Source organism: Protopterus annectens, chromosome 1.part0 (assembly GCF_019279795.1).
Source record: "Protopterus annectens isolate FY-2018-M chromosome 1.part0, PAN1.0, whole genome shotgun sequence".
Taxonomy (NCBI): domain Eukaryota; kingdom Metazoa; phylum Chordata; order Ceratodontiformes; family Protopteridae; genus Protopterus; species Protopterus annectens.
In genome coordinates this window covers 839,193,393-839,217,485 of record NC_056725.1, presented here as the reverse complement: position 1 = coordinate 839,217,485, position 24,093 = coordinate 839,193,393, and the positions used below count along the sequence as shown (strand labels likewise).

General features: G+C 44.7%; 1 protein-coding gene across 1 annotated transcript in view; it reads left to right on the top strand.

Moving 5' to 3' along the window:
* Nucleotides 1-24,093, top strand: part of TMEM209 (transmembrane protein 209) — a 439,863-nt gene that overhangs the window by 119,800 nt on the left and 295,970 nt on the right. The window contains 1 exon segment of the mRNA XM_044063801.1: nucleotides 17,184-17,388. Coding sequence (XP_043919736.1) covers nucleotides 17,184-17,388 — 205 coding nt within the window.

The window sequence follows — 24,093 nt, the reverse complement described above, 5'->3', positions numbered from 1 at the left end:
ATTCATTACATCTGTATTTTTTAATAGGGGGTATAATGAGAGGTATTTCGACAAACTGAATAATGATATTTGTAGTAAAAGACATGGTCGTTACCCCCATATTTAAATTTCCTTTTGTAAGTAATAAGGCTAAGCTTTGTAAAAAGAAGCGGTCTGTTTGTACTTGCATGACAACTGATAGGTTAGTGATCAGAAGAAGTATAGTGGAGAAGAATTGAAAAATGTTGGTAGGGAATGCAGAATTGTTGAAAGTAGTTGGAACTAAGCCGGATTTTGTTTACAAGAATAGACAGGGGTAGGGGGAGGTTGGCATAATGGTTAAGGTGCTTACCTTACAGACAAGGTGCAGGGTTTGATTCTCACTTGGGGCAATTGGCTAGGCTTAAAATGGCCCACAAGGGCATTTAGCCTCGTACTAAACTATGAACTAAGATATAATTTAAAGAGTGTACTACAGAATGACCATACTAGATATGTAACTAGAGTTTGAGACTAATAAGGCCTTAGAAATGTTTGTGTGAACAATGTAATTTTTGTGCATGCTGATAAACGGTTTCAAGTCCCAACATTCTATTTATTGTACAATGCATTTAGTTCTAAAGTATGCATTTTATTTTTTAATGTTGTGTGTTAGAAATGTTTGAAGCTGTGTTTTACCTTTTCTGCCCCTTGCCTGTTGATTGCTGCTGTGTAGTGATGGCTTACCAAAGCAGTTTGCTCTTTTTTTTTAGTATGATGTAGAATTTTTTGTTTTACAGTTGCATTATTTAACAAAGGGATTAATTTTTAAAAAATGTTTAAAGTGTACAGTCACTATTTTTTTTACTTGGCTTCCACACCACAGTGTGTGTGTGCATCCAGAATGGTGAAACATTCCTACCTGCATCAATTAAAATGTATACTGTCCATAATTATATTAATTCTTTTGTGAAATTTGTAATTCCTCGACATTAGCACAGGAAATTGGAATTTTACAAAGTAAGTCAGTGGTGTCAGCAGAAGGCTTCAGTGTGAATACATTGCAGACAATGGAGGTACTGCTGCACATGCTGAGGGTCACATTCATTAATTTGTATGGACGTATTTACATACAAGCACTCCAATTATGTCATTGGAGGCTGAAGACTGTGGCATGTCTTAATAAAAAAAAAAATATGAAGCTTTCAAATAAGAAATGTTCCACAGTAAAAAAGAATCTCAGCATTTAAGGTATCAAGTGCAGTGATAAATGAATTAGTATATATAGTGCACTTTAAAAGAATGCAAGTATATGTTGGGATTTGTGTATGTTGCTGATTTTGATGTGAGGGTGCAGCAATGGATTATGTATATAGTGTACATGTGGGGTTCTGTACAGCTTTTATATAAAGTATTAGAAATAACTATGTAGTACTATATCACAGTGACAAAATATAATGCCATTTCATTTTTGAATTTAGTATTTCTGAGGCTGCTTCTAGTGTCTTTGTATGTATTGTAGTTGTACTATGCACACACATGGCTTTGAGTCCTGCTATTAACACTTAATTTTGAAAGCACTTCCTGGAAGCAGATTTGGTGGGATAGCCCCTGTCAGAGTGCATATTTGATTTTTATTTCCCATTTGTAATAATGGTATTGGAGCAGAAATGTCAAGTGAACATTATTCAGAGTGATTATAGTGCATTTTCTGGTGATTTTATAGTGAGCCAGGTTCGGTTTTGCTTCTTAATTGTTTTAGCATTTAAGAACAAAACAATACATTTTATTTCCTTTAGTAGCCATTCTCTTGCATATTTTTGTGACTACCAATCTTTGAAGAATTCTAGGTCCTTCATTAGCCATCAGCTGACGTCTTTATTTTCCAGAAGTTTCCACCTTCAGGAATAGATGAGCACATGGGGGTGATGCATTTCATGACATGAAATGCTTGACTACACAATCATGCTTGTACCTTATATCCACCAATTTTTTTTTTTTTTTTTAACCAGATATCAATTTGATCTTGCTCTTGCGATTGGTAAATAAAAAACCTTTGCATTTGTGTTCCTTTACACTCTTCTTTTGTTACTGCAATTTGTCCAAATCCAGCAGTCCTTGGAAGGAGACCTCTTGCACAAGTGTTGGGAAGGTCCCTGTTGTTGTCCATTGCTGATGGGTGTGCTGGAGTTTCTGCTCATGGAACTTGGCTTGCATAATTATCTGAGAAATTATCCTTGCCAGACTTGACTTGGGTCGGGTGTGGGACAATATCCCGTTATAGTCCTCCATATCCTGGGAGATTTGAGGCTTAGAGATGCAGCCCTAGCACCCCACCCTGCGAGGGGGCGCAGGTTTATTCTAGGATGTTTGCATTGCCTTCCCCTTATTTTGCTAAGCTCACGTCTGGGTCCATCCAGCCTGAGCAGAGGAAGCAAGAACTCTTTAGACCAAGGGTTAGTCTCCCAGGACTTCTACCCCATTCCTGAAATAATTGGTCAGTTCTAGTTGAGGAGGTACCAAGAGCGAGCCCCAAGTGGTGTGTTTTGCTAGTTGATAACTTTAATATGGGAGTGCTTTTGGGAAGAGATTAGTCTTTGCTTGTGCTTTCCTTGGGAGGAAACTGGGGCTCCTTGCATGTTGTGGTTTGGTTGTCCACTCTTTTCTGCTTGTTGTTTGGTTTCTCCAGGAGGAGGAAGAAACCTGCCAATTCCACATTCTCAAGGGGCAAGCTTTTCTCTGTTTAACCACCTGCTCTGTACTGGCTGAATAACTTTTGTGGATGGGGCAGCTTCAGTCAGTTTCTACTCTGTGGCCCACGCTCCAGTTGAAGGGAGTTTTTATCATCTTACTAGGACAACCATCATTAGGGGTCATCAGGAGAGTACCTGTTTGGTCACACTGTGCCTGGCATTTTTCTGCCCTCTTGTTCTTTCTTGGCTGCCTTATCATGCAGAACTGTATGGGCAATCTGAGGCATCACATTCTTGAATGGTGGATGTTGCTCCTTTTTCTGTAGCGAGGAGGTCACTAACTGCATTTCTTTTTAACCAAGGCAATTTCTGCTTCCAGTTTATTGCTTAATGTTAACTTTCGATTGACTGAGACTTTGATTCTATTTCTCCCCGCATGTGGGAAGGGCACACTTTCTTGGAATTCTTTGTAAACCTGCTTTGGGGGTCTTTGTGTGGTTTCCTCTGGTAGGGCATCATTTCCCATGGATGGGGGGATATATCATTGATGCTCATCAATCTCCAGAGCTTGTCCAGGTTTTGATGTTTGTGCTTGAAGCTTGGAAGGAAAGAAACCTTTGCGTGCCTTCTTGGGTGGTAGGGAGCTTCCCAAGGGGGAAACCTTCCTTTCCCCATTTGCAGTGTGGTAAATTAATCCTGTTTAGTATTGGAAGCTCTTCAGACACATTCATAGTGGGTACCATTTATGGTCTAGAAGTCTATGCTATTTTTTTGCTGGTTGCCCTTTCCCTTGCATTGAGCCCAGGTTGCCTATGCTTGGTAATCTAGTTATGGCTGCATGCTGGGCACTGTTTTGGGCTTGGCTGCTGTCACTTGCTCAGGATGCTTGCTTCCTAATGACTTGGTGAGTGTGAACTCATTGCAACTGCTAAGTAGCAAATCAATTTTTATTTAATAAAAATATAAAAGTTGACCCTGGGTGAAATAGGAGACTGTGCCCCACTTATCACCCTAACTTTTGTATAGTAATACTCCAGTTTCCACAACGTAGATCGTTCCACTTACCACACATCACTGTTGCTTTAGTTGCTAGGCTTGATGAGTTTTGCACTTGATAATTCATTGTTTTCCCAGGGTAAACAACTGTCTACTGGTTGACCATGGTCTTTGAAGTGCCTGGGATGGACCCTCTGATTTGGATCCATTGCTGCTGATTTTAGAGTATGGGGCTTTGATTCAGTGGACTTTGGATTCTGCTTGTCTCTAATCACTGTATGTGGATGATGGCTGGAAAGTGGAGTCGCTGTCCTAAGCTTTCCTTAGGTTCTTGTAGCTAGGTACCTACCTATTTTGGTTGCGGGATTAAAGCTGTGGGGTTTTTCATCTTTTTGGCTCTGCTCATTGTATATAATGTGGTTCTGTGTTAGAAGAAGGTAGCATATAGCTTTTCCCTCTTCTGGGGACTTTTTGGAGCTGTTTTTGCCTCTAGGTACGGCTCCCACAGTAGTAGTTCTTGTAAAAAAGAGTCTGCTATCTGTGAATTGGGGATGTTCCATCTTGCAGGGCAAGTTGTCCAAGGAACAGTTTTGATTTCTGGGTGTTGAGGTACTCAGAGTTGCTGCTTCACTTCTTGGGAATTTTAGGTGTCCTCCTATTTTCATGTTGTAGTATTCCTAACTGTAGGGAGGTTGCTGCCTGCAGCACTGGACATCTGGCCAGTATACCAATGTCTTAGTAGCAGGGGTACATGCTATGTTGCTTGTCAGGGCCATAAACCGACATTGGCTATAAAAGTGAAATCTGCATGTACCCCCTTCAGAACTTTTCTGCAGCAGTGATCTTACGGACCTCCGATCGCCAGCTCTGGGAATCGGTTTGTTTGTTTTGGCCATCCAATACAAATAAGTACCCCTTTGGGTTTTTTGTTACCTTTCATATAGCTTTTCAAACATACATGTCAGCTAGGAAGGGGAACAGTGCTTGTGGAAGACAAAATTTCACATAATGACATGCATAAGTGCTTATTCTGCTTAGGTGAAGGCCACGACCATACGTCTTGCGATATCTGCAAGTCTTTTGTACCAAAAATGCTTCACAGCCATTTGGCTGCCCTTAAAGCTTTATTTAGAAAACAGAGGCTCCGGCGTTTAGTGTTAGGCATAGTGGTTGAGGTAGGTACCTCCGACCAGCCGCCTAGGAAGAAGGCCAGGAAAGTTGGGCCTGACGCTCATGCTGCACCTCAGGAGTCTGGTGAGAGACTTGAGGTGGTGATAGCCCACGGTCTCATCAGACACCCATTTCACAGCTAGAACGGTGAACCATGGTGGAAGACTGTTTGACTGAAACAGAGCATCTCCGCTGAGGTTGGTCAGCTATCAGCCCCTGATGGTGAGGAGGCAGCCATGGCTTAGTGCATTGGAGGGGGACCTACTCTAACCTTCCCATCCTCCCCGGCATCAGCCTGCAAGCCGAAGCATTCTTCTACTCCTCTAAAGAGGAAACAGAAATTAAAACATAGGGAATGTAGTGAAGCTGAACCAGCTCCTGGATGGGAAATTTTTTTCCCCAGATTTTTTCAGAGCCTTCCAGGAGCTTCAGTCTCAGATACCTCAACCCAGCCCCTACACCTGCACAGGCCTTGGAGGAATCAGAAGGACAACTCTCTTCCTCTGATGAATCACTTGCCTATTGTTCCCAGGTAGAATCCCCCCAAGGACTTCATTACCCATGAGGAGGAGGACTCGGTCCTGAAACTCCAGGAGAAGTCGTCTCCTTTGGGGGCAGCATTTCTCTAATGACAGAACATTTTAAGTGGCAGGCCTCGGGTGTCTCTGAAACTAAAGAGATATTTTGAATTATTGAAGATGGAACATCCCTCTCCATCTGCAGTCCTGCCCCTGTTTCCAGCCTTTCTTGACGCTGTACTTGCTGCATCCCAGACCCTAGCTTCTAAATGTCCCGATTTTATAAGGTTCCTCAGGATGCGCAGTTCTTATTCAAGAACCCCCCCCCTGCAGACACTGCTGTCATTGCATGGTTGGCAGAGAAATCATCTAGACAGCTGCCTTCCACCTCTCTGTTCCCCATTGACAAGGACAGCAAATTTATGAACCGACTAGGGAAGAAGGTGTATACTACTTCCACTCTAGCCATCAGAGGCTTAAATTGTCAAACAAGACTAGGTTTGTTTTAGATACCCTGTCGAAAGCCTCTACACTGATACCAGATGTGCCAGACTCTCCTAAGTCACAACTCTCGGCCCTTCTTTCTACCACCATTCAGGTGACCAGGCACTCCATAAAGTGCAGTCATGATGTGGTAGAGGCATTCTCCAAATCTGCAGCCGTAGGCTCTGTCCTGAGAAGATATTCTTGGGTGAGGCTGCAGCCCCTTCATAATGATGTTCAGACCAAATTGCTAGATACACCCTTGATAATAAGGCCCTTTTTGGTGCAGCCTCTTCAGAGCTCCTTAAATCCCTACAGGAAAAGAGCAAGGAGCTACAAAATTTAAAGCATTTGTTAAGTCTCTCCTATTCCTAGGTATCCTAGGAATTACCCTCAAAGGACCACCTTTGTTAGGAGGCAGTCCCCTCATTTTAATACCCCACAGGCTAAGGGAAGGAGGCAGTCTAGGAGACACGCTCCACTCCTAGACAACCTTCTGCCTCCACTCCAACCCCAGGCAGCCTGACCAGGACAGAGCCCCTCCACTGTGACTCAATCCCGTTACCCAACTCCACTCCCTTATCCCTCTGCATCACCCTTACCCTACCCTCCTGGTGGAAAATAACTTCAGAGGCTTGGGTCTTCTCCATCATCCAGAATAGACACTTTGACTTGGTGGACACTTCCTCCCTTTTAGGGGACACCCCAACCACCTAGAAGTCAACTTATTCTCTCCCCCCCCCCAATTTTGGATCGGCTCCAAAGTCAGGGCACCTTAGAAAGAGTACCTCCAGAACAGACAAACGGGGGGGGGGGGGGTTACTCCAGGATGTTTTTGGTTCCAAGAAAAGATGGCCCTTGGAGACCAATTCCGGATGTCTGTGTCTATTCTTAAGGTGTCTACCTTGCATCATCTCCTACCACTCATCTCTCGCCAAGCCTTCATGGTGTCTCCGAATCTGAAGGATGCTTACCTTCATATTCCTATTCAACCCATCTACAGGAAGTTTCTACACTTTTGAATGGGTTCCTTGCATTTTCAATTTTCAGCATTGCCATCTGGGCTTTCCACAGCCCCCAGAGTATTCACAAAGTGCCTGGCCCCAGTCATTGCCCACTGCAGAGTGTATGAAATTCAAATATATCCATACCTAGACGACCTCTTGATACTTCACCAGGATTGCCACACCCTCCGTTTTCACTGTGAACCAGGAAAAATCTCACCTGACACCCACCCAAGACCTAGTTTTCTTGGGTTGCAGGATAAAAACAGACCAGATGTGTCAGTCTTCATTCCTTCCAGAAGGTGGAAGCCATCGCACATTACCTCCAAACACTCTTCTCTCTACAAACCTAATCAGCCAGGGAATTCCTGAGTGTCCTAAGCCACATGGCATCCTTGATACCCATGCTTCCCTTAGCAAGGCTACATATGAGAAACTTTCAGTGGGTGCTGAGGAGTCAGGGGAACCAACATTCACACCCCGTGGATACTCCTCAACCTCTCCTTCCATGCCTGAAAAAAGAGCTGAAATGGTGGATTGTAGCCATATGCCTCAGTCAGGGTATATCTTTGCAGATTCTTCACCCACATAACAAATCATCTGAAGTAGTTAACTTCATTTGCTCAGCAACCTGTGGGTATCGGATCTGAGCCGGCAGCTTTCCAAGCTAAAAGATCCGAGCTCCAAGCTCCTCCCTCCTCCCCCCTACCCATAATGCCCTGCCATCTCCCTCTAACCCTCAGATCTCGTTTGCCGTGGCTTCTATAAGCTTCTCAGAACGAGCTCCGAGCGTAGTACTGTGAGTTTAGCATTTAAATCTTAATTTTCTGTCAAACTTTCTCTAACTTTGTGTGTGTGAGCTCCCTCATCTTTCTAGCCTTTTTTTGGGTAGTTTCTTAAACTTTTTTAGTTACGTTAGATTTATTCCCCTCCCCCCTCTGCTTGTGTGAAGGTGTGTGCCTGTGGGCCTATTTTCTTTCTATAATGGCTGAAGGCCCTAAAGCCATTTTCTCTAAATGTACAGTGTGTGGCCATAAGCTGTCCCCAGTGGATGGCCACACTCGGTGCGTCCTGTGCCTGGGGGTTGATTACCTGTCCTCGGGCTGCACTAATTGTGCAGCCTTCAACCCCAGGGCTTTGAAAGCTAGGAGGTCGAAGCTTATTCTGGCGGCCTTTTGCCCCCGGATTCTGCTTTGTCATCCTCTGTGGTGCCAGCCGCGGCTGCCCCACCTGCCGCTCCTGATCCCGTGGCCGGGACTCAACCTCCCTCGCTGGCCCTGGAGGAAAGATACGGCAGAAAGAAGGATAAAAAGGATAGGGAGAGAGAGAAAGAAAGGCATTGCAGCCACAAGAGGCAGTCCGAGTCGACCCCTTCGGCAACGCCGTCCAAACAGCTTGCCTCTCCCCTTAAGGTCTCTGGGCCTTCCCCCTCCCGGCTCCGTTCTCCACGTTTCTCCCTGGAGCCGGAGGAGGAGACCCGGTCACCGTTTGAGGTCATTTAGGCGGCCTTCCCGGCCAGCTTCGGTGGCCTCATCTAGATCTACCAGAAGTTTATCGGATGCAGACATGGACCGGATGATGCGTCAACTTCTCCAGGCCCAGATGAGTGCTCTTGCCTCCCCCCCCCCCCCTCTGGGGGGGAGCTCGACACCTTTTTTTCACCCCTATTGCTCCTTCTCCGACCCGCTTTCAGGGTTCGGAGCTGTCGGATCTGACTAGCTTCAGAGCCGGGGTAGGGTCGGCGCCGACAGCGTTTCCTACTTCGGCGCTGACTGTACCCTCGAGTCTGTCGGATCTGAGCTCTCGGGGCCGTGAGCTGAGTGTCTGATCCGGAGGGGTCAGATGGCCATCGGCTCCGTTAAGGTCAGAGCACACTACCCTTTCAGATCCAATCGGGTCACCGTCGGCGCCGGTCTGCACATCGGATCCGAAAGGACTGCTTTCGGTTCCAAGGGAAAGCAGTTCCCCCTCAGCATTCAACGTCGTGGAGAGGGTCCTTTCGAGGGATTCAAGGCCCCAAGCTCTTGCTACGGATCCACCCGCCATTCCCACTCAAGACGGACCTGTCTTCCATCATCCGCCCCAGGGACAGCCTGCGCCTATGTCCCAGATTGTTCCCGTAGAGGAACAGGACATTGTTGGTGAGGCCTCTTTGGACAGCCCACCCCCCCTGAGGAGGTCCCTCACAAACGAAAGTGCAAGAGAAGGCCCTTGGACTCACCCGAGTCCCTCACGGAGGACACAGACGTAGAGGAAGGGGAAGGTTCCCCAAGGTCACCCCCCCCCCAAAGACGTCTCCTTTGGAGACATTATGGAAATGTTACGCATTAGAGGGGGGTGGTCTGCCAAAAAACCTTCCTCGGATGAGTCTGTGTTTCTGGAGGCATTTGACGCAGGCCCATCTACCTCTTGGGTGTCCCCTCCCACCGACCCCCTGGTAGACCTCATAACTACCAGGGCATGGAAGGAGCCGGACACTGTTGAGCCAATACCCAAGAGACCGGACAGGATCCTCAGCCCTCCCACGGACAGGACAGTTTGGAGCAAGGGTGCCCCAGTGGATGCCATGGTGGTGGTGGCTGCCACTAAAAAGGAATTAGCACTGGAGAGTTCCTCTGTGCATCCTCCAGACAAGGAGTCTCGGATGATGGACCGCTTGGGAAAGCGGATGTTCTCTTCAGCGACCTTCTCTGTAAGGTCACTGAATTATATGGCACATGTGATTCGGCTCCAGCAGGACCTGATTAAAGAGTATGCTGGGTTACCCCCAGAGTCCATGTCGGCCGAGGACAAGCGGACCTTCTCTGCTCGAATGGCCACTCTCGAGTCAATCACCAACACATCTATGCAGCTTCTCTCTCATGCTACGGAGGGAGCGGCTAGAGCTAGCCGAACGGGCGTAGTCTTAAGTAAACAGGCCTGGCTCAGTCTCTGTGATTTTGCAGAACCCTTCAAGGCATCCTTCGTGAACGCCCCTTTTGATGGTTTTATGTTTTTCGGCAAAACCGTCCTCGATACGCTCCTCTAGAGCGAGAAAGTCAGGAAGACGTCTGCCATCTGGATCCGCTTCTCGGCTCCTCAGAGGTCCTACTCCAGGAACCAAAGAGGACAAAAGAAGATGTGGTTCTGGAAAGCTCAACAATCCCGTTTCGCTCTGGATCGCTCGTCCTTCAGAGGCGGAGGACAGGGTGGACACTGGCCCAGAGGCAGATGGGGTCAGAAGAATTTTGGGTCGAGAGAACCTTTTTCGGATCGACCGTGCAGCAGCTCTGAGGGGTTGTCCGACTACTCCTCTCTGGAGGCAGTCGGGGGGCACTTCTCGGAATACCTAGCGAATTTGGGAGTCCATTACGACAGATCGCTGGGTGCTCCGAATCCTATCCAAAGGCTATTCAATTCCTTTCCTATCTTACCCTCCCCGATCAACAAGACTCCCCGATGTTCCACCCGATCAGAGGGAGGCAGCAGCATCAGAAATTCGAGGGCTGCTAAGAAAAAGAGCTGTCCAGCACGTCCCCCCTGACCAATCCGGATCAGGCTTTTACTCCAGGTTCTTATTGGTGCCAAAAAAGACGGGGGGCTTACGACCCATTCTCGACCTGTCCACACTGAACCCGTCAGTCACCAAAGAAAAATTCCGGGTGGTCACTATTCAATCCATTCTCCCACTTTTGCAGGAGAACGACTGGATGTGCTCGATAGACCTCAAGGATGCGTACTACCACATTCTGATGGACAGACGATCCAGAAGGTTCCTCCGCTTTTGGCTGGGAGCCAGCCATTATCAGTTCAGAGTCCTACCCTTCGGTCTCACCACAGCCCCCAGGGTATTCACCAAGGTCATGGCAGTTGTAGGGGCCCACCTGAGGCTTCAGGGAATACAGGTCTTTCCGTACCGGGACGACTGGCTCCTAACCGCCCCCACCAGGCATCAACTCTGCTCAGGCAGGGACTACTTCTTGCACCTAGCCCCCCCACCTAGGGATCGCGATCAACCACCAGAAATCCTCCCTTCAACCTACTCAAATTTTGGAATTCATAGGGGCCAGGATAAGACACTACACAATCCTGAGTCTTTCTGACAGCGGACAGACTTCGCAGTCTAAGCCTTCACATTCTAGACCTCTTACAATCGTCAGCTCCCCCAGTGGAACTAGTTCTCAGGGCCCTGGGATCCATGGCAGCGGCCATCAGTCTGTCGCCTTTCGCTCGCCTGAAGATGAGAATCCTTCAATGGACATTGCAAGTTCAATGGTCCATTATTTTTCACCCCCTGTCTACACCTATTTCCCTCAGCAGGATTTGCAGGGAGTTGCTTCTTTGACTCCGCTCCAGAGATCTCCGAGAAGGCTGCCCCTTTGTTATACCCCCCTCCCCAAGTCACAGTGACCACGGACGCATCATTACTCGGGTGGGGAGGGGGGCATTGCATGGGCAGATCTGTCCAAGGCACGTGGACTTTCACAGAGACCTCACTGCATATCACTGTCCTGGAGATGAGGGCGGTGCTTCTAGCGTTGCAGGCTCTCCATCCCCTTCTTCCTCCAGGAACTATTGCAGTTCAAACAGACATGTCGGTAGTCTGGTACATAAACAAACTGGGGAGAACCAGGTCCTATCCACTTTGCAGGGAGGCAATGAGAGTATGGGAATGGGCGATATCCACCAACCGCTTTCTCATAGAAACGCACATTCTGGATCGGTCAAACATCTTGGCGGACAGGTTGAGTCGAACAATCCTCTCACCTTACGAGTGGTCTCTGAACCCAGCAGTAGCGAAACAAATCTTCCACGAATGGGGTTAACCTTGCTGCGATCTCTTCACCTCGCCTTCGAACACAAAGTGCAGCGAGTTCTTTGCTCTGATGCCCCCACCAGGGGAAGCCCCCAGAGACGCTCTAGTTCATGCTTGGCCATCCGGTCTTCTGTATGCTTTTCCTCCTCTTCCATTGATGACAAAATTCTTGCAGAAAGCTCGTCGGCTGGGGAGCAGAGTTATCCTCATAGCCCCATTCTGGCCTCGTCAAACCTGGTTCCCTTACCTGTGGTCTCATCTAGTACATCCTCCCTGGATCTTGGATCCCAATCCGGATCTGATCTCTCATCCTTTAGGATTGAAGACCCTCCAACCTGGACTACCTCAAGCTCTCAGCTTGGTTGATCCAGTTCCCTTAATGGCTAGGACTCTCTGTATATCTTCCTCTGTTAAGGCCATCCTGGTGACCGCCCATAAACCATCTACCAGGAAAATGTACAAGAGTAAATGGAAACGTTTCTCTGTCTGGGCATAACACAGGAACTTGGACCCCTTCACGGGTCCTATCCCAGCAGTTCTAGACTTTCTTTCCCATACCTTTGATCAAGGAGCTAGTGCTTCTACTATTAAAGTTCAGTTGGCAGCTATTTCCCAGTACCACGTTGGAAACCGTTCAGGGCCCCTAGCGTCCTCCAAGATATGCAAAACATTCATGAAAGGAACCTTTTTGTTAAGACCCCCTATTAAAGATGCAGTGCCTCCATGGGATCTTACCCTAGTTCTTCAAGCTCTGACTGGGCCACCTTTTGAACCCGCGGCTTCAGTCTACTTAAAATATGCATCTTGGAAGATGGCCTTCCTGATTGCCATTACTTCTGCTAGAAGGATATCCGAGTTTCACGCTCTTTGCAGCAAGCCTCCATACATCATCTTTCATAAAGACAGGGTCTCCCTCAGGACTAATCCCTCTTTTCTGCCCATAGTGGCTTGAGAAACCAATATCAACCAGTCCATCAATCTACCGATCTTCTTTCCAAATTTCCAAAACAAAGGAGAATACAGGCTTCATTGTCTGGATCTTCACAGAGAGTTAGGTTTTTTCTTAAACAGAACAGCAGATCTTCGAAAATCTGATCAACTTTTTGTTTCCTTTGCAAAATCCTGTCTGGGGAAACCAGTCACTAAAGTAACCTTAGCTAGATGGATTTCCCAGTGCATTCTCCTAGCATACAAAAGTTGTGGTTGTCCTGAGCACCTGAGAGTGCGAGCCCATTCTACCCAATCTATGGCTACTTCTGCTTTCTGGTCAAGGGTTTCTTTGGATGACATTTGCTCAGCAGCTACTTGGGCTTCCTCTCATACCTTTATTACACACTATAAATTGGATTTAATATCCAGAGGATGTGCATTGGTTGGCTCCGCAGTGCTCCGGAATATCCTTCCATAAGGGCCTCCCAAGTTGCTGGTAGCTGGGGACTCTGTCCCACAGGTTGCTGAGCAAGTGAAGTTAACTACTTCAGATAAAGAAGTTATGTACTCACCATAACGTTCCATCTGAGTAGATAACTTCATTTTTCTGCAAATGACCCTCCCTCCATCCCCCGGACCCTTAGTTCGTTATCAAAGGATCAGGATATGTCCTTGTTCAGTTGACATCACTGAAGCATATTGTAATCCTTTCCTAGGTTATAGAATTTCCTATTGCTTTTTTCTGGCAAACTCGATCTGAGGGTTAGAGGGAGATGGCAGGGCATTATGGGTAGGGGAAGGAGCTTGGATCTTTTAGCTTGGAAGGCTGCCGGCTAGGATCCGAATCTGATCTGATACCCACAGGTTGCAGACAAATGAAGTTACCTACTCAGATGGAACGTTATGGTGAGTACATAACTTCTTTTTCACAGCTGCTTCAGACCTGGGTTGGAGAGCAGGCCTGCAAAACCACAACAAACAAAACAAAGTTCAGGGAGAGTGGTCTTCCCTCAGACAAAGGGACCACATCAGTATCAGAGATGAGGGCCATTCTCCTAGCCTTGCAAACTTTCCATCCAATTCTCATACCAGGCACCTTTAAAAGTGGTAACAGACAATGACTGTCGTGTGGTACATCAACAAGCAGGAGCGGGACTAGGTCCTACCCGCTCTGCAGCCTGGCAGTTCAGATTTGGTCCCTGAGCCTGGCAGTTCAGATTTGGTCCCTGGCAGCAGAACTGCATGTTCACTTGCAAGCAGTGTACATTCCTTCAGCAGAGAATGTGATGGCAGACACTTAGCAGAATCTCTGCACCCTCTCACGAATGGATGCTTCACAGGGAGGTGATTTTGGAGCTTATTCACAAGTGTGTTATTTCTCAGGCAGATCTGTTTGCCTCCTCCCAGAACAGGCAGTTGCCTCTGTTTGCACAAAGGATCTACATCAACAGGCTTGGAGGGTGGACGACGACTCTTTTTGTTGAGCGGGGATGTATCTTTATGCCTTTCCTGCCTTCACACTGATTCAGAGTGACAAACCAAAAATCCTGCTGATGACTCCCTTTTGGGCAAGACAGCATTGGTTTCCCCTTCACCTACTAGCCAAGGGCAATCACCACAGGTTACCGCACCAATTCGTCCTACTCACATGACAGGGGATCGCTCATTCACCCTCGGGTGCTCAACCTCAGACTCACTCTATGGATGATAGTTCTTATCCCCTTCAAACACATATATTCAGAGGATGTACCCAATGCCCTGCAGGAGGCCAGGAAAGCTCGTACCAGGAGGAATTATGTGTCAGAATGGAGAAGATCTGCAGGTGGTGTCAAAAGAGAAAACAAGACCCCCTTTCTTATTCCTGTACCTATGGTCCTTTCTTACTTATGTGAGCTTCTGCATTCAGGACTGATTGACTCTTCTGCTAAAGTACACTTGTCAGCCATTTCTGCCGGTTTCCCCCCTTGGCATCCAGATTAGAGGCAAAACTGTTCTTAAAAGGATCATCCATATCAGACCCATCGAAAACCGATATTGCCTTCATGGGACCTTAATTTTGTCCTTGAAAAACTCACACTACCTCTATTTAAGCCAGTTCACTCAACATCACTGAAGCTATGTACTTGGAAAACAGTAGTGCTGGTAGCCCTCACATCTGCCAGGAGGGTCTCAGAAATCCTGGCCTGAAGGCTAAGACCCCTTACCTCGTCTTCCACCTCAGGACTAATCCCTCCTTAGTGCCTAAAGTGGTTAATGAACGGTCTTTAAATCAAGCCAGTAAGCTCCGTTTTCCCTCAACCTTGAAATCCATCTGAAAGAACTCTACTTCCTTGTCTATTCATAGACAACTTGGGTATTACCTGGACAAGACAATTCCCATTAGAAAGTCTGACCAGCTGTTTGTCTCCTTTCACCCAAGGGCTTTGGGGAAGGCAGTTTTAAACAGATATCATCATGTATTTCTAAAGCTATCTCTGTCTGTTATTCCTTTCTTGAAAAGTTCTCAACTGCTAAAGTGAGAGCGCATTCTACTAGGGCAGCTGCCTCTTCAGCAGCTGTTTTCAGGTGGGTGGACTATGCTTCCATACTGGAAGCGGCCACTTTGTCCTCAGTCCATACCTTTACCAAGGACTACAAGCTAGACTGTCTCTAGAGCCAGAACTGGGTTTGCTAGGTAAATTTTTCAGGGTCTCCTAGACCAGACCAGGCCCCTCAACCTATCTCTCCCTACAGTTATGAATACTGCAACATGAGACTAGAAGGACATAGAATAGCTGTGTAAGAATTTAGCATAACCTTAGATGTCCTTGTCTTCCATGTTGCAGTATTCATTCCCCCCTCCAGTCCCCTCTTGCTCTGTTTTGTCCATCTGGAGTGACTTTCCCTACCTTCTCTCCATCCAAACAGGGCACTGTAACAGGCACATACGTTTATTGGGTTCCTTTGGCCTGGTGGCATATGTGGGTCTGAAAAGCTTCCTTCTTTGCTCTCCAAGGGTACTACTGTATGCAGCAGTCATTTCTGAAGGGGGTGTATGTACAGACGTCACTTTTATAGCCAACTTCGGTTTATGGCACTGACAAGTAACGTAGCGCATACCGCTGCTCCTAAGACTTTGGTATACTGGAAGGATGTCCGGTGCTGCAGGCAGCAATCTTCCCTACAGTTATGAATACTGCAACATGGAAGAGAAGGACATCTAAGGTTATGTTAAGTTCTTACACAACTATTGTATCTCCTGTTATCCTACCGGAATTTATGAATGTGAATAGGGAAGGTGGATGCATGTGTTCTCTGCATGGAGGCGGGATTGTGGGATAGTAATACCTTCATTTCCCTTGTGGGGGTGGGGGGTTCCTGTCCTCTTCACATGTCACTGTAGAGTTCAGGAATGTGGTGCATTCTTACCTTGGCTAACTTTTTAGTAGCCAAGTAAGGCATGAATTCCTTTCTCAGTTCTTGGGCAGTTCTGGGAACCAACTGTTTATGCCTTCTTTTTTCTTGGTGACTCTCTATTGCTTACGAGAGCCTTTTTTCCTGTCTAGCCCCCACCATAATTCTGGTTGGCTTTTATGAAGAAATCTAATGCCAAATCTATTAGTTTTCAAGTGAATGCATTTCTTCAAATGATTGGTGCAGCAACTTGTGTTTCCGTAGTCGGTCTAGAATTTCTGTCTTTGTCATTCCAGAAACATGATTACTGGGTCTCAGTCTCCTTCTTTGGGTCCTAATTCTTGTTGCCTTTGGACCCAGTAAAGATCAGTATCGATGCTATGCTATGGCTGGTCAAGTCACCATCTTGGAAGGGTTACTTTCTCACCTTTTGGATATAATCCTCCATTAGGGGACTTCAGGTATTTTGCTTATCTACTATTGGGCCTTTTGGACGGGTCATGTTGGAGTTGATATATGAACTAATCTCCCATCCTACTGCTTTTACTTCTCTCCAATTACCCTGATGATGTTCGTTTACAGATGAGGGAATGTTCTCCAACCTCTTAACAGTTGGGTTACTCTACTTACTTGAAAAGGTAGTAATTTAATTTCTGAAATAGTCCCCCTTACAGTTCTCTTGCTGGAGTGGTGTATATTGAGGAGATTGAAGGGTCTCCTCACCTCATGGGGCCATGCAGCCAGCTAGTTAGGGGTGCCCTGGGGTAGATGGGGTAGATTGGTTTTGGTGGACTGACTGACTATGGAGTTGTTCTTTCTCCCTTTATTGGCAGTTCAAGACTTGCAGTTTCACTCAGTACAGGTGGGTGGTAGTTTCTTGTACTGTTGCATGGTTTGCCTCTGTATTGGTCTGCAGTCCTTCCACATTCTCCCCATGGGTGCTGATTACTCCAGTTAACTTTTTCTTGTGTTTTGTAGAACCTGTGGAAAGTGTATACTGGTATGCTAGTTGGTAGAAGTGACTGAACCACATTTTCATTGTGTATTTTTTGATTTGTGGGATGGAGTTTAGCTAAAGGGTGAACTCTGGTTACTTTTGTTTTTCAGTTTAGAGAATCTGTTTGCCTTACTTGCACTAGAAAAAAGAACATTTTTGCTTTACTTGTCTTCTCTCAACTTTTTAGAAATTTTTATGTCATTCTATCTAAAGAAGTATTATCTTGCATGTTTTCAATTGTTATAGACTCCAAGTGGTAATACGTCTTCAGCATCCTCTTCTTACCCGAGCAGTATTGGCCCAGCAGAAGGCAGTGGTTTGAGAGCTCGGTACCGTTCCTCACCCACTGCATACAACTCCCCATCTGTAAATGAAGACTACATGACAGAAGTGAAGACACTTGAGAATTTCTTGCGTTCAGAAGAAGAAAAACATCACCGCACTCAGCTGGGTGAGTTCCATATTTTTAGTAGTACAGTTTTGTCTCTCATCTTTACTGTGAATGATGGTCAGTGTGAGAGAGATTTTTGTGGATTATTCTTAAATTCTGGATTATACAGTGATCATCTTTTTGTAGCTTTACTTTGGAGCTGTGAACTTGTTTGTCAGTCTTGCATGTAAAATTATCTTAGCACTACTAAGGCAAAGGTGACTGCTGTCAGTGAATCATATGGAACAGGCACCCCATCCATGTGAAGCAGCGTTCCTCCCTAACCCAATTCAAGTGCAACTTGGAAAATTGGATGGGAAACTGGAAATTCATCCCTGGTTTGGCACCAATGTCTGTAATGGACACAGATAACCTGTAAATGGTTCACCTCCCAGGCCCATGCTTACACTTATCAAGGGTATCAGAACTTTTACAGTGATTGTATCTGGTGAAAACGCCTGATCTAACCTGTTATGAACATTGGAAGACTTTAATTAAAAACACTTTTGCATAGATGAGAGGACTGATGGCTTTTTTTAATAAATTTGCAAACATTGTAAGATTTGCTAAGACTTTTGAAGAGAGCAGGAATCTTAGGGCTTTTGCAGAGCATTGAAACCTACTGGTACAGGGACTACATATATACTCCCCTAAGCCAGCAGGTGACCTGATGAACATTTCTGAATGTGAGCACTTGCCATACAAAAATCCTAAGCCTTCTGGACATTTTGTATGCGTGTCTCTGTTTTGCTTTCAGTTTTTATAACTGTACTCAAATTAAGTGAGCCAAAATGTGTTTTCAAATATTTTTTTTTCTTTGGTATTGTGGGAAGCATCTTAGATTGTACTTAAAAACACCTGGACACATTCCTGGCTTTTAGTGTAGCATGTTAGGACATTCATAGCGGTTCAGTCTAAAACATATTCATTTACTGGGGTAGTTCAGCTGGATGTAGTGCTCCTTTTCAGTGGAGGGCTAGGGAGAAAAACTCCACGAATACATATTATATAACTGATCTATGATCTTCATTTGTGATCTTCACTCAGTTGCATATTATTTTCTTGAATATTTTTAGCTTTCTAAAAATGTTAACATGGATGTTTTCATCCGTGTATTCTACTGCATGCCATTTATATGATGAGCCATACTTCAGCACTTTTTTGCTGGACTTGTAAAATATATATTTTACTAGTGGTATAGGCAAGTCAGTCTCATCACCTCCCTAAAAAGGTGCATGAAGTTCATGGAAGTCTGCACAAAGTGTGTTGCTTTCCAAAGTCACCCTAACTGTAAAGTTACTCACCATTCTTTGCTTTGTGGATAGTTTCTGCATCCTATCCCTAAATGCACAAATTCTGAAGTGTTCAAAACTACCTTTAACATTTGACTACTTATACTGACTTGACATCACTTGTTTATATTTTTTAATTAGTGTTGAGATGAGTAGTTTTGATATTTCAAGGTTTTACTCTTCCTGTTTTGCCTGGTAAAAATGGTCTTTATTTCTGGAGATTTTTTATTTGTAGCAAACTGTTTACTTTGTATATGCAAAAGGACTGTCATGATTTATTAGATTAGGTATTGTCTTTAACTCTTTAGTCTCAAATATTGATAAAAATGTAGTATTTCTTTACTCTAGTAAACTTGGCTACTAATTTATTAGATTTTTTACACATTTTTATTTGTTAGAGAGTACAAAACAGTTAACTGCTAATTTAGGTACACTCAGACGTGTATTACACGGGGGTCTGGTTTGCAGTGCACAAAACATTTTTACTTCTATGTACAAAGTAAGAGTTTTTCACTGCTAGTCAAGAAGCAAAGTCGTCCTTCATCTATAGAAAAAGATATTTCATGAATCATCAAATGCAGAGCCCCACCTATTCCATTTATCCTTTTTTGTTTTGTGTTAGTATTTCCCATGGACAAAAGTTCTGTTGAATAAAGCTTTAGGTAGTTTGCATAGGTTTTTATGGGTTGGGTATTTTATGGATAGCTGTGTATTCTAGTTCTAAGGTAATTGAGTTTTCTTTCTGTTTATTTACATTTATCTTTTATCATATTTGTTCATTATTTGCACCCTTTCCATCCTTAGATTGAGACATTAAATTGAGGCCAAATCTGCCTGTGTTGGTGGTAGCTCAGGTGGATGTAAAAGGTACCACAACACATATCGATAAGAGTAGTGTAAGTTTGCCAGTATCCTGGCTGAATTTCCCAGAGTCAGTATGCATACCACCACAGGTTTCTCCTTAAGAGGCATTTGATCTAGTTGCCTGTTAGCAAAGTGTAAATAAAGTTGTAGTACCAGTTCAATTTTCTTTTTCTGCAGTTTAGCGCTGTACCAAGTGTTATGTTAGGACACTATAGTTTTATAACTAATTTATTTAATTTTATTTACTTTAACTTGGTAGGCGGGCAGTTACAATTTTCAGCCACAGCTTGGCCCATAAAGGAATCATCAGTTTTTTAAAACATTGAACATTTTTAGAATCCTTCTTTGTTTGTAATGTTTTAGTTGTAGCCAGTTCCATTGTAATATTTTTTATTTAGATGTGAATAATCTTCATTTTCTATGTGACGTTTTAAGTGCCATTATTTTCTTTGTGTGTGTGTGTGTGTGTGTGGGGGGTGTAGACTGTGCAGTGCATGATTTTTAACCGAATATAAAATGAAGCCCATTTTTTAATATTAAGCAAAATCCAGGTCTAGTTTTGGGGATTGTTTAGGTGGGTTAGGATATTTTAGACATCTATGTACCTGTGTTTTAGTTAACAGCAAATTTTATTTTTTATGGATGTATTTGACATTTCTTTACCGGGGAGGTCCAACTGGGCCAGTAGCCCATTTTCAGCAGAGGCCCAGGGAGAAAAGCTCCACATTTAGGCAAAACAGTAAACAGAAGTATAGCTTTAAGATGAACAGTGTGTTACATGTACTGAGTTATACAAGGATCAGCAATAAAGGATGTCTCGTTTCAGAGTCCGCTAACACAGACAATACTAGTTATGTTTGCATAGTAGCTTTGACATTTCAAGGATATAGATAAATTGCTGCTGCACCAAGACCTACAAAAATGTGTGCTGGACACCTTTAAAACATTTTGGCTGAATTTTATAAAAATATGCAATATAATACTTTGAGATGAGAAAGAATATCCTTTTATGATGTAACTACCTCATTGAAGGCCCTGCTCAGTCATTTAATTAAGGGGGTATGAGAGGCACCCCCCCAAAAAAAAATTTGAATTGGGGGAAAACCAGTGTTAGAAAAATGGGGAGTCCTGCTTGATCAGAACTTTCACTGAAGTGCTTTTATATATAATGACATGAATCCTCTGTTTTTCTCTGTCCATTTATAATTTACACATACAGATTGAGGAGACACAACCCTTATACTTTGATGTACCCAAACACGGCTGTTTGCATGCCATGAGCGTGGCTCAAAGAACCAAAGAGAACATGAAGATACATTAGAGAGTTGCACACCACATAACTCAGAGCCTAAATAGTTGAGACCTGCATTGAATCCTCACCATGAATATGCCACTACTTGTAAAATTTCACACACTGTTGTTGAACTTTACTGTTAGAGTGACCTGTCTGCTGGGGAGGGATGTGAGCAAATGACCATTGCTGGCTTGTCCATCGGGGTGGGAGATTGGTGAATGTAAATATGACTGCCCACTTGGATGACACCAAGCAGGAGAACAGTGTGCTACATTTCTGGAGCACAAGCCTAGGGAGCAGTTACTGCCATTGTGCAGAAACTCATAACCGGGATCTAGCACATTTTTAGTGACAGGAGTGTGCAGCAGAGCTCAGAGAGCTGCCAGGGGATAGTGGGGGTGGTCCACCAGGGTGGGTACTTTTCCCCACAGGCCATTAAGCTGGCCTGTTCTCTCTACCATCTGATATCACTGCAAGGATAATGAATGGGCTGATTGGGCTTCCCAGACAGGAATGAATAGGGCCAGAAGGTGGTCACTTGTCTCACTTGGAAAGGCTCAGAAGCTAAGTACAAGTGTCCCTGTCTTGGAGATTCTCTGATATTTTCTTACCTTTCACATCATGGCATGCAGTACCTGAAGTGCTGTGGTGCATTTTTGTTTGATTAGTTTCATTTGTGCTCCTATTTTTAATTTTCTTTGTTAAAACATTTTTCCACATGCATGCCATGGTCAATTCAATTGCGCTTCATCCCTGGGATTGCACAGGGAATAGTGTGGAGATGCAGTCATAGACTGTAATGGATGTGCCTCTGCATGTGTATGGGTGGTTGTCCACTATAGTAAGTGGATGCATCCAGATATTATCCCTGCAGTATTGTCTAGTAGAGATGTAGTTAGTTTATATGAGCCATATTTGAATAAAAAAGTTTGGAACTTTTTGTAAAAAAAAAAAAAAAAAAAAAAAAAAAAAGGATGATAATGAAATAGCCCCAATAAACAAGGAAAGACAAGGACAGAAAAGCATTGTGGCACTAAACTCTTGGGGACATTGCAGAACCAGTCTAAGCATAGCAACAAGGAAAGTTGAGGCAACTCAGGTTTAATATGGCTAGACTTCTAAGGGCTCTAGGTCCGTTTAGTCTAGTAACCTACTATGAACCTAATTTCAGTAATTCCTCTAGTGTGAGTTGAGTTTTCTCATAGGATTTAAAAAAGGTGTTAATGCTTTTTTAAAATGAAGTGAACTGCTTTATTCTTGCACACTTAATCTTTCCTTGTAAGTTTTTTCTAGGTTTCTCTACTTACATTTAGGATAGAGTTTGTGCTACTTGAGTTTAGTTTTTTTAATCTTTTGGAAACTGTACTTGCCTTAATCTTTTGAATTATTTGATGTCCTTCCATTTCACTGTTGCAGTATTCATTACATTAGGGATCCCCTGCCAAGGGCGGCCCAGTGTCCATCCAGTGTACTAAAGCCTTAGTTTGCTTTAAGGTACAGAGTAAGTTCTTTGCGTAGAAAAGGGCATAAAGGTGACGTCCGGATGTACCATCTTCAGAACAACTTTGCCCCCAGTTCAAACACCATCTCTTCATTATCAGTCCTAATGCCCGTTCCAGTGCTGATTCACCAAGCAATTGCAGGTAAGTTCCCTGTCAAGGATCTTTATTTATCTTTCTTTTATATTATTACTTGTGGGGTTTCGTGTTCAAGAAGTCTAAATGCTAGCGTGGAAGACAGATTCTCCATAAAGACCACCATGAACCACCATCTGTTTTGCCTTAGCACCTTACATGACCATGCATCTTGTTCTATCTGTCAGGCCTTTGTACCTAAACCCCTTCATAGTAAACTCTGTTCTTTGGCGCTTTGTCTTGAAACCAGTGTCATAAGCTTCTTACGAAGGGCATGATGGAGGGGAACTTCCCGCTCTGAGGGACAGCCATCAATGAAGACCAAGAAGCCTAGGCCGGAATTTTCTGCTGTTCAGCCTCTGTCGGACGTCCATCCTGATGCGAGTGAAACCCTGGAGGTTCGCTTGGCTTTATCATTTAATTCCTTTGCCACGACTGGGTTGGTTGCTACGAAACTATTCAGTCCAAACAAGCAACTGATGAGAGCTGGAGAACCACAGTAAACTGTTTATAACAATTTATTAACGCTGTCAATACAATTCTGCATTTTCGTATAAAACACTTATATGAAAACGCAGAATTGTATTGACAGTGTTAATAAATTGATGTTAAGTTGTCAATCTCGCCTTCATTCTTGCTGGATGGGTTCGGAGCCGATCCTCGGCTCCGACTCGGCACTTGCTTTAGCTCGAGAACTCCTTTTACCAGCTCGAGGCAACCCTATATTCCATGATGCAAGGCGGAACTACCTCAGATCTCGTTTGCCGCTTAGCGAAAGAGGTCTCCTTTGCCAGCTGAGGTAAGTTTTTTCTTGTTAAAGAAGAAAAAGTTCAGTTAGGGGTTTATTTTTTCCCTTTAGTGTTAGATTAGCCTGTACTTAGTTACAGCCCACCCTATTCCCTTCCTTTTAAACTTTTATAATAGTTTTCAGTTTAAAGTTTTAGTCAGGCCTAGTTCCCCAAGTTATCCCTTCCTGTGTGTCTGTGTAGGGATTAAGTTGTGTGTTTGTGGGGACTGTTTGTGTCTATCCTTTTAGGATGTCTAGAGAAGGCAAGGTCTCAGGCTTCAAGAAGTGTGACCAGTGCTGTCAGAAAATGTCCCTGACAGACGGTCACACTTCTTGTGTGTATTGCCTGGGGCCTTTGCACCTGCAGGACTCCTGTGCGTTGTCATGCTTTTAGCCAGAGAGTCCTGCAGGAAAGGAGGAACAAATTAATCCTCCGAGGTTTACTTAAACCTGAAGGTTCTCCTCCTAAGTCAGGGGCAGGAAAACCTCTTAAGCCACCGAAGGTTCAGGCTACAGTGTCCAAGCCTCCTCCGGTGGCTCCGGCTCCGTCGGAGCCGATATCGGCTCCAGCTGGAGGCGATACTTCTGTTAGAGTAGTGGGTTCGGTGCCGACCGGCTCCGATACCCTGACTACTGTGGCCTTGTCGGCTCCGGCTGGAGCCGACACTTTATCCAGCATCGGAGCCGAGATATCCTCTGCTCCATCTGGGGTTCAAGGGACTTCGGCTCCGATGGCTTCGACCCGTAAGAGATCCCGGTCCCCTTCGATACTAAGTATTCACTCGGCTCCGGGGTCTCCTCTTTTGTCGGAGCGGAGCCATCGGAGCCGATCTTCGAGATCTTCCAGGCTGCCTG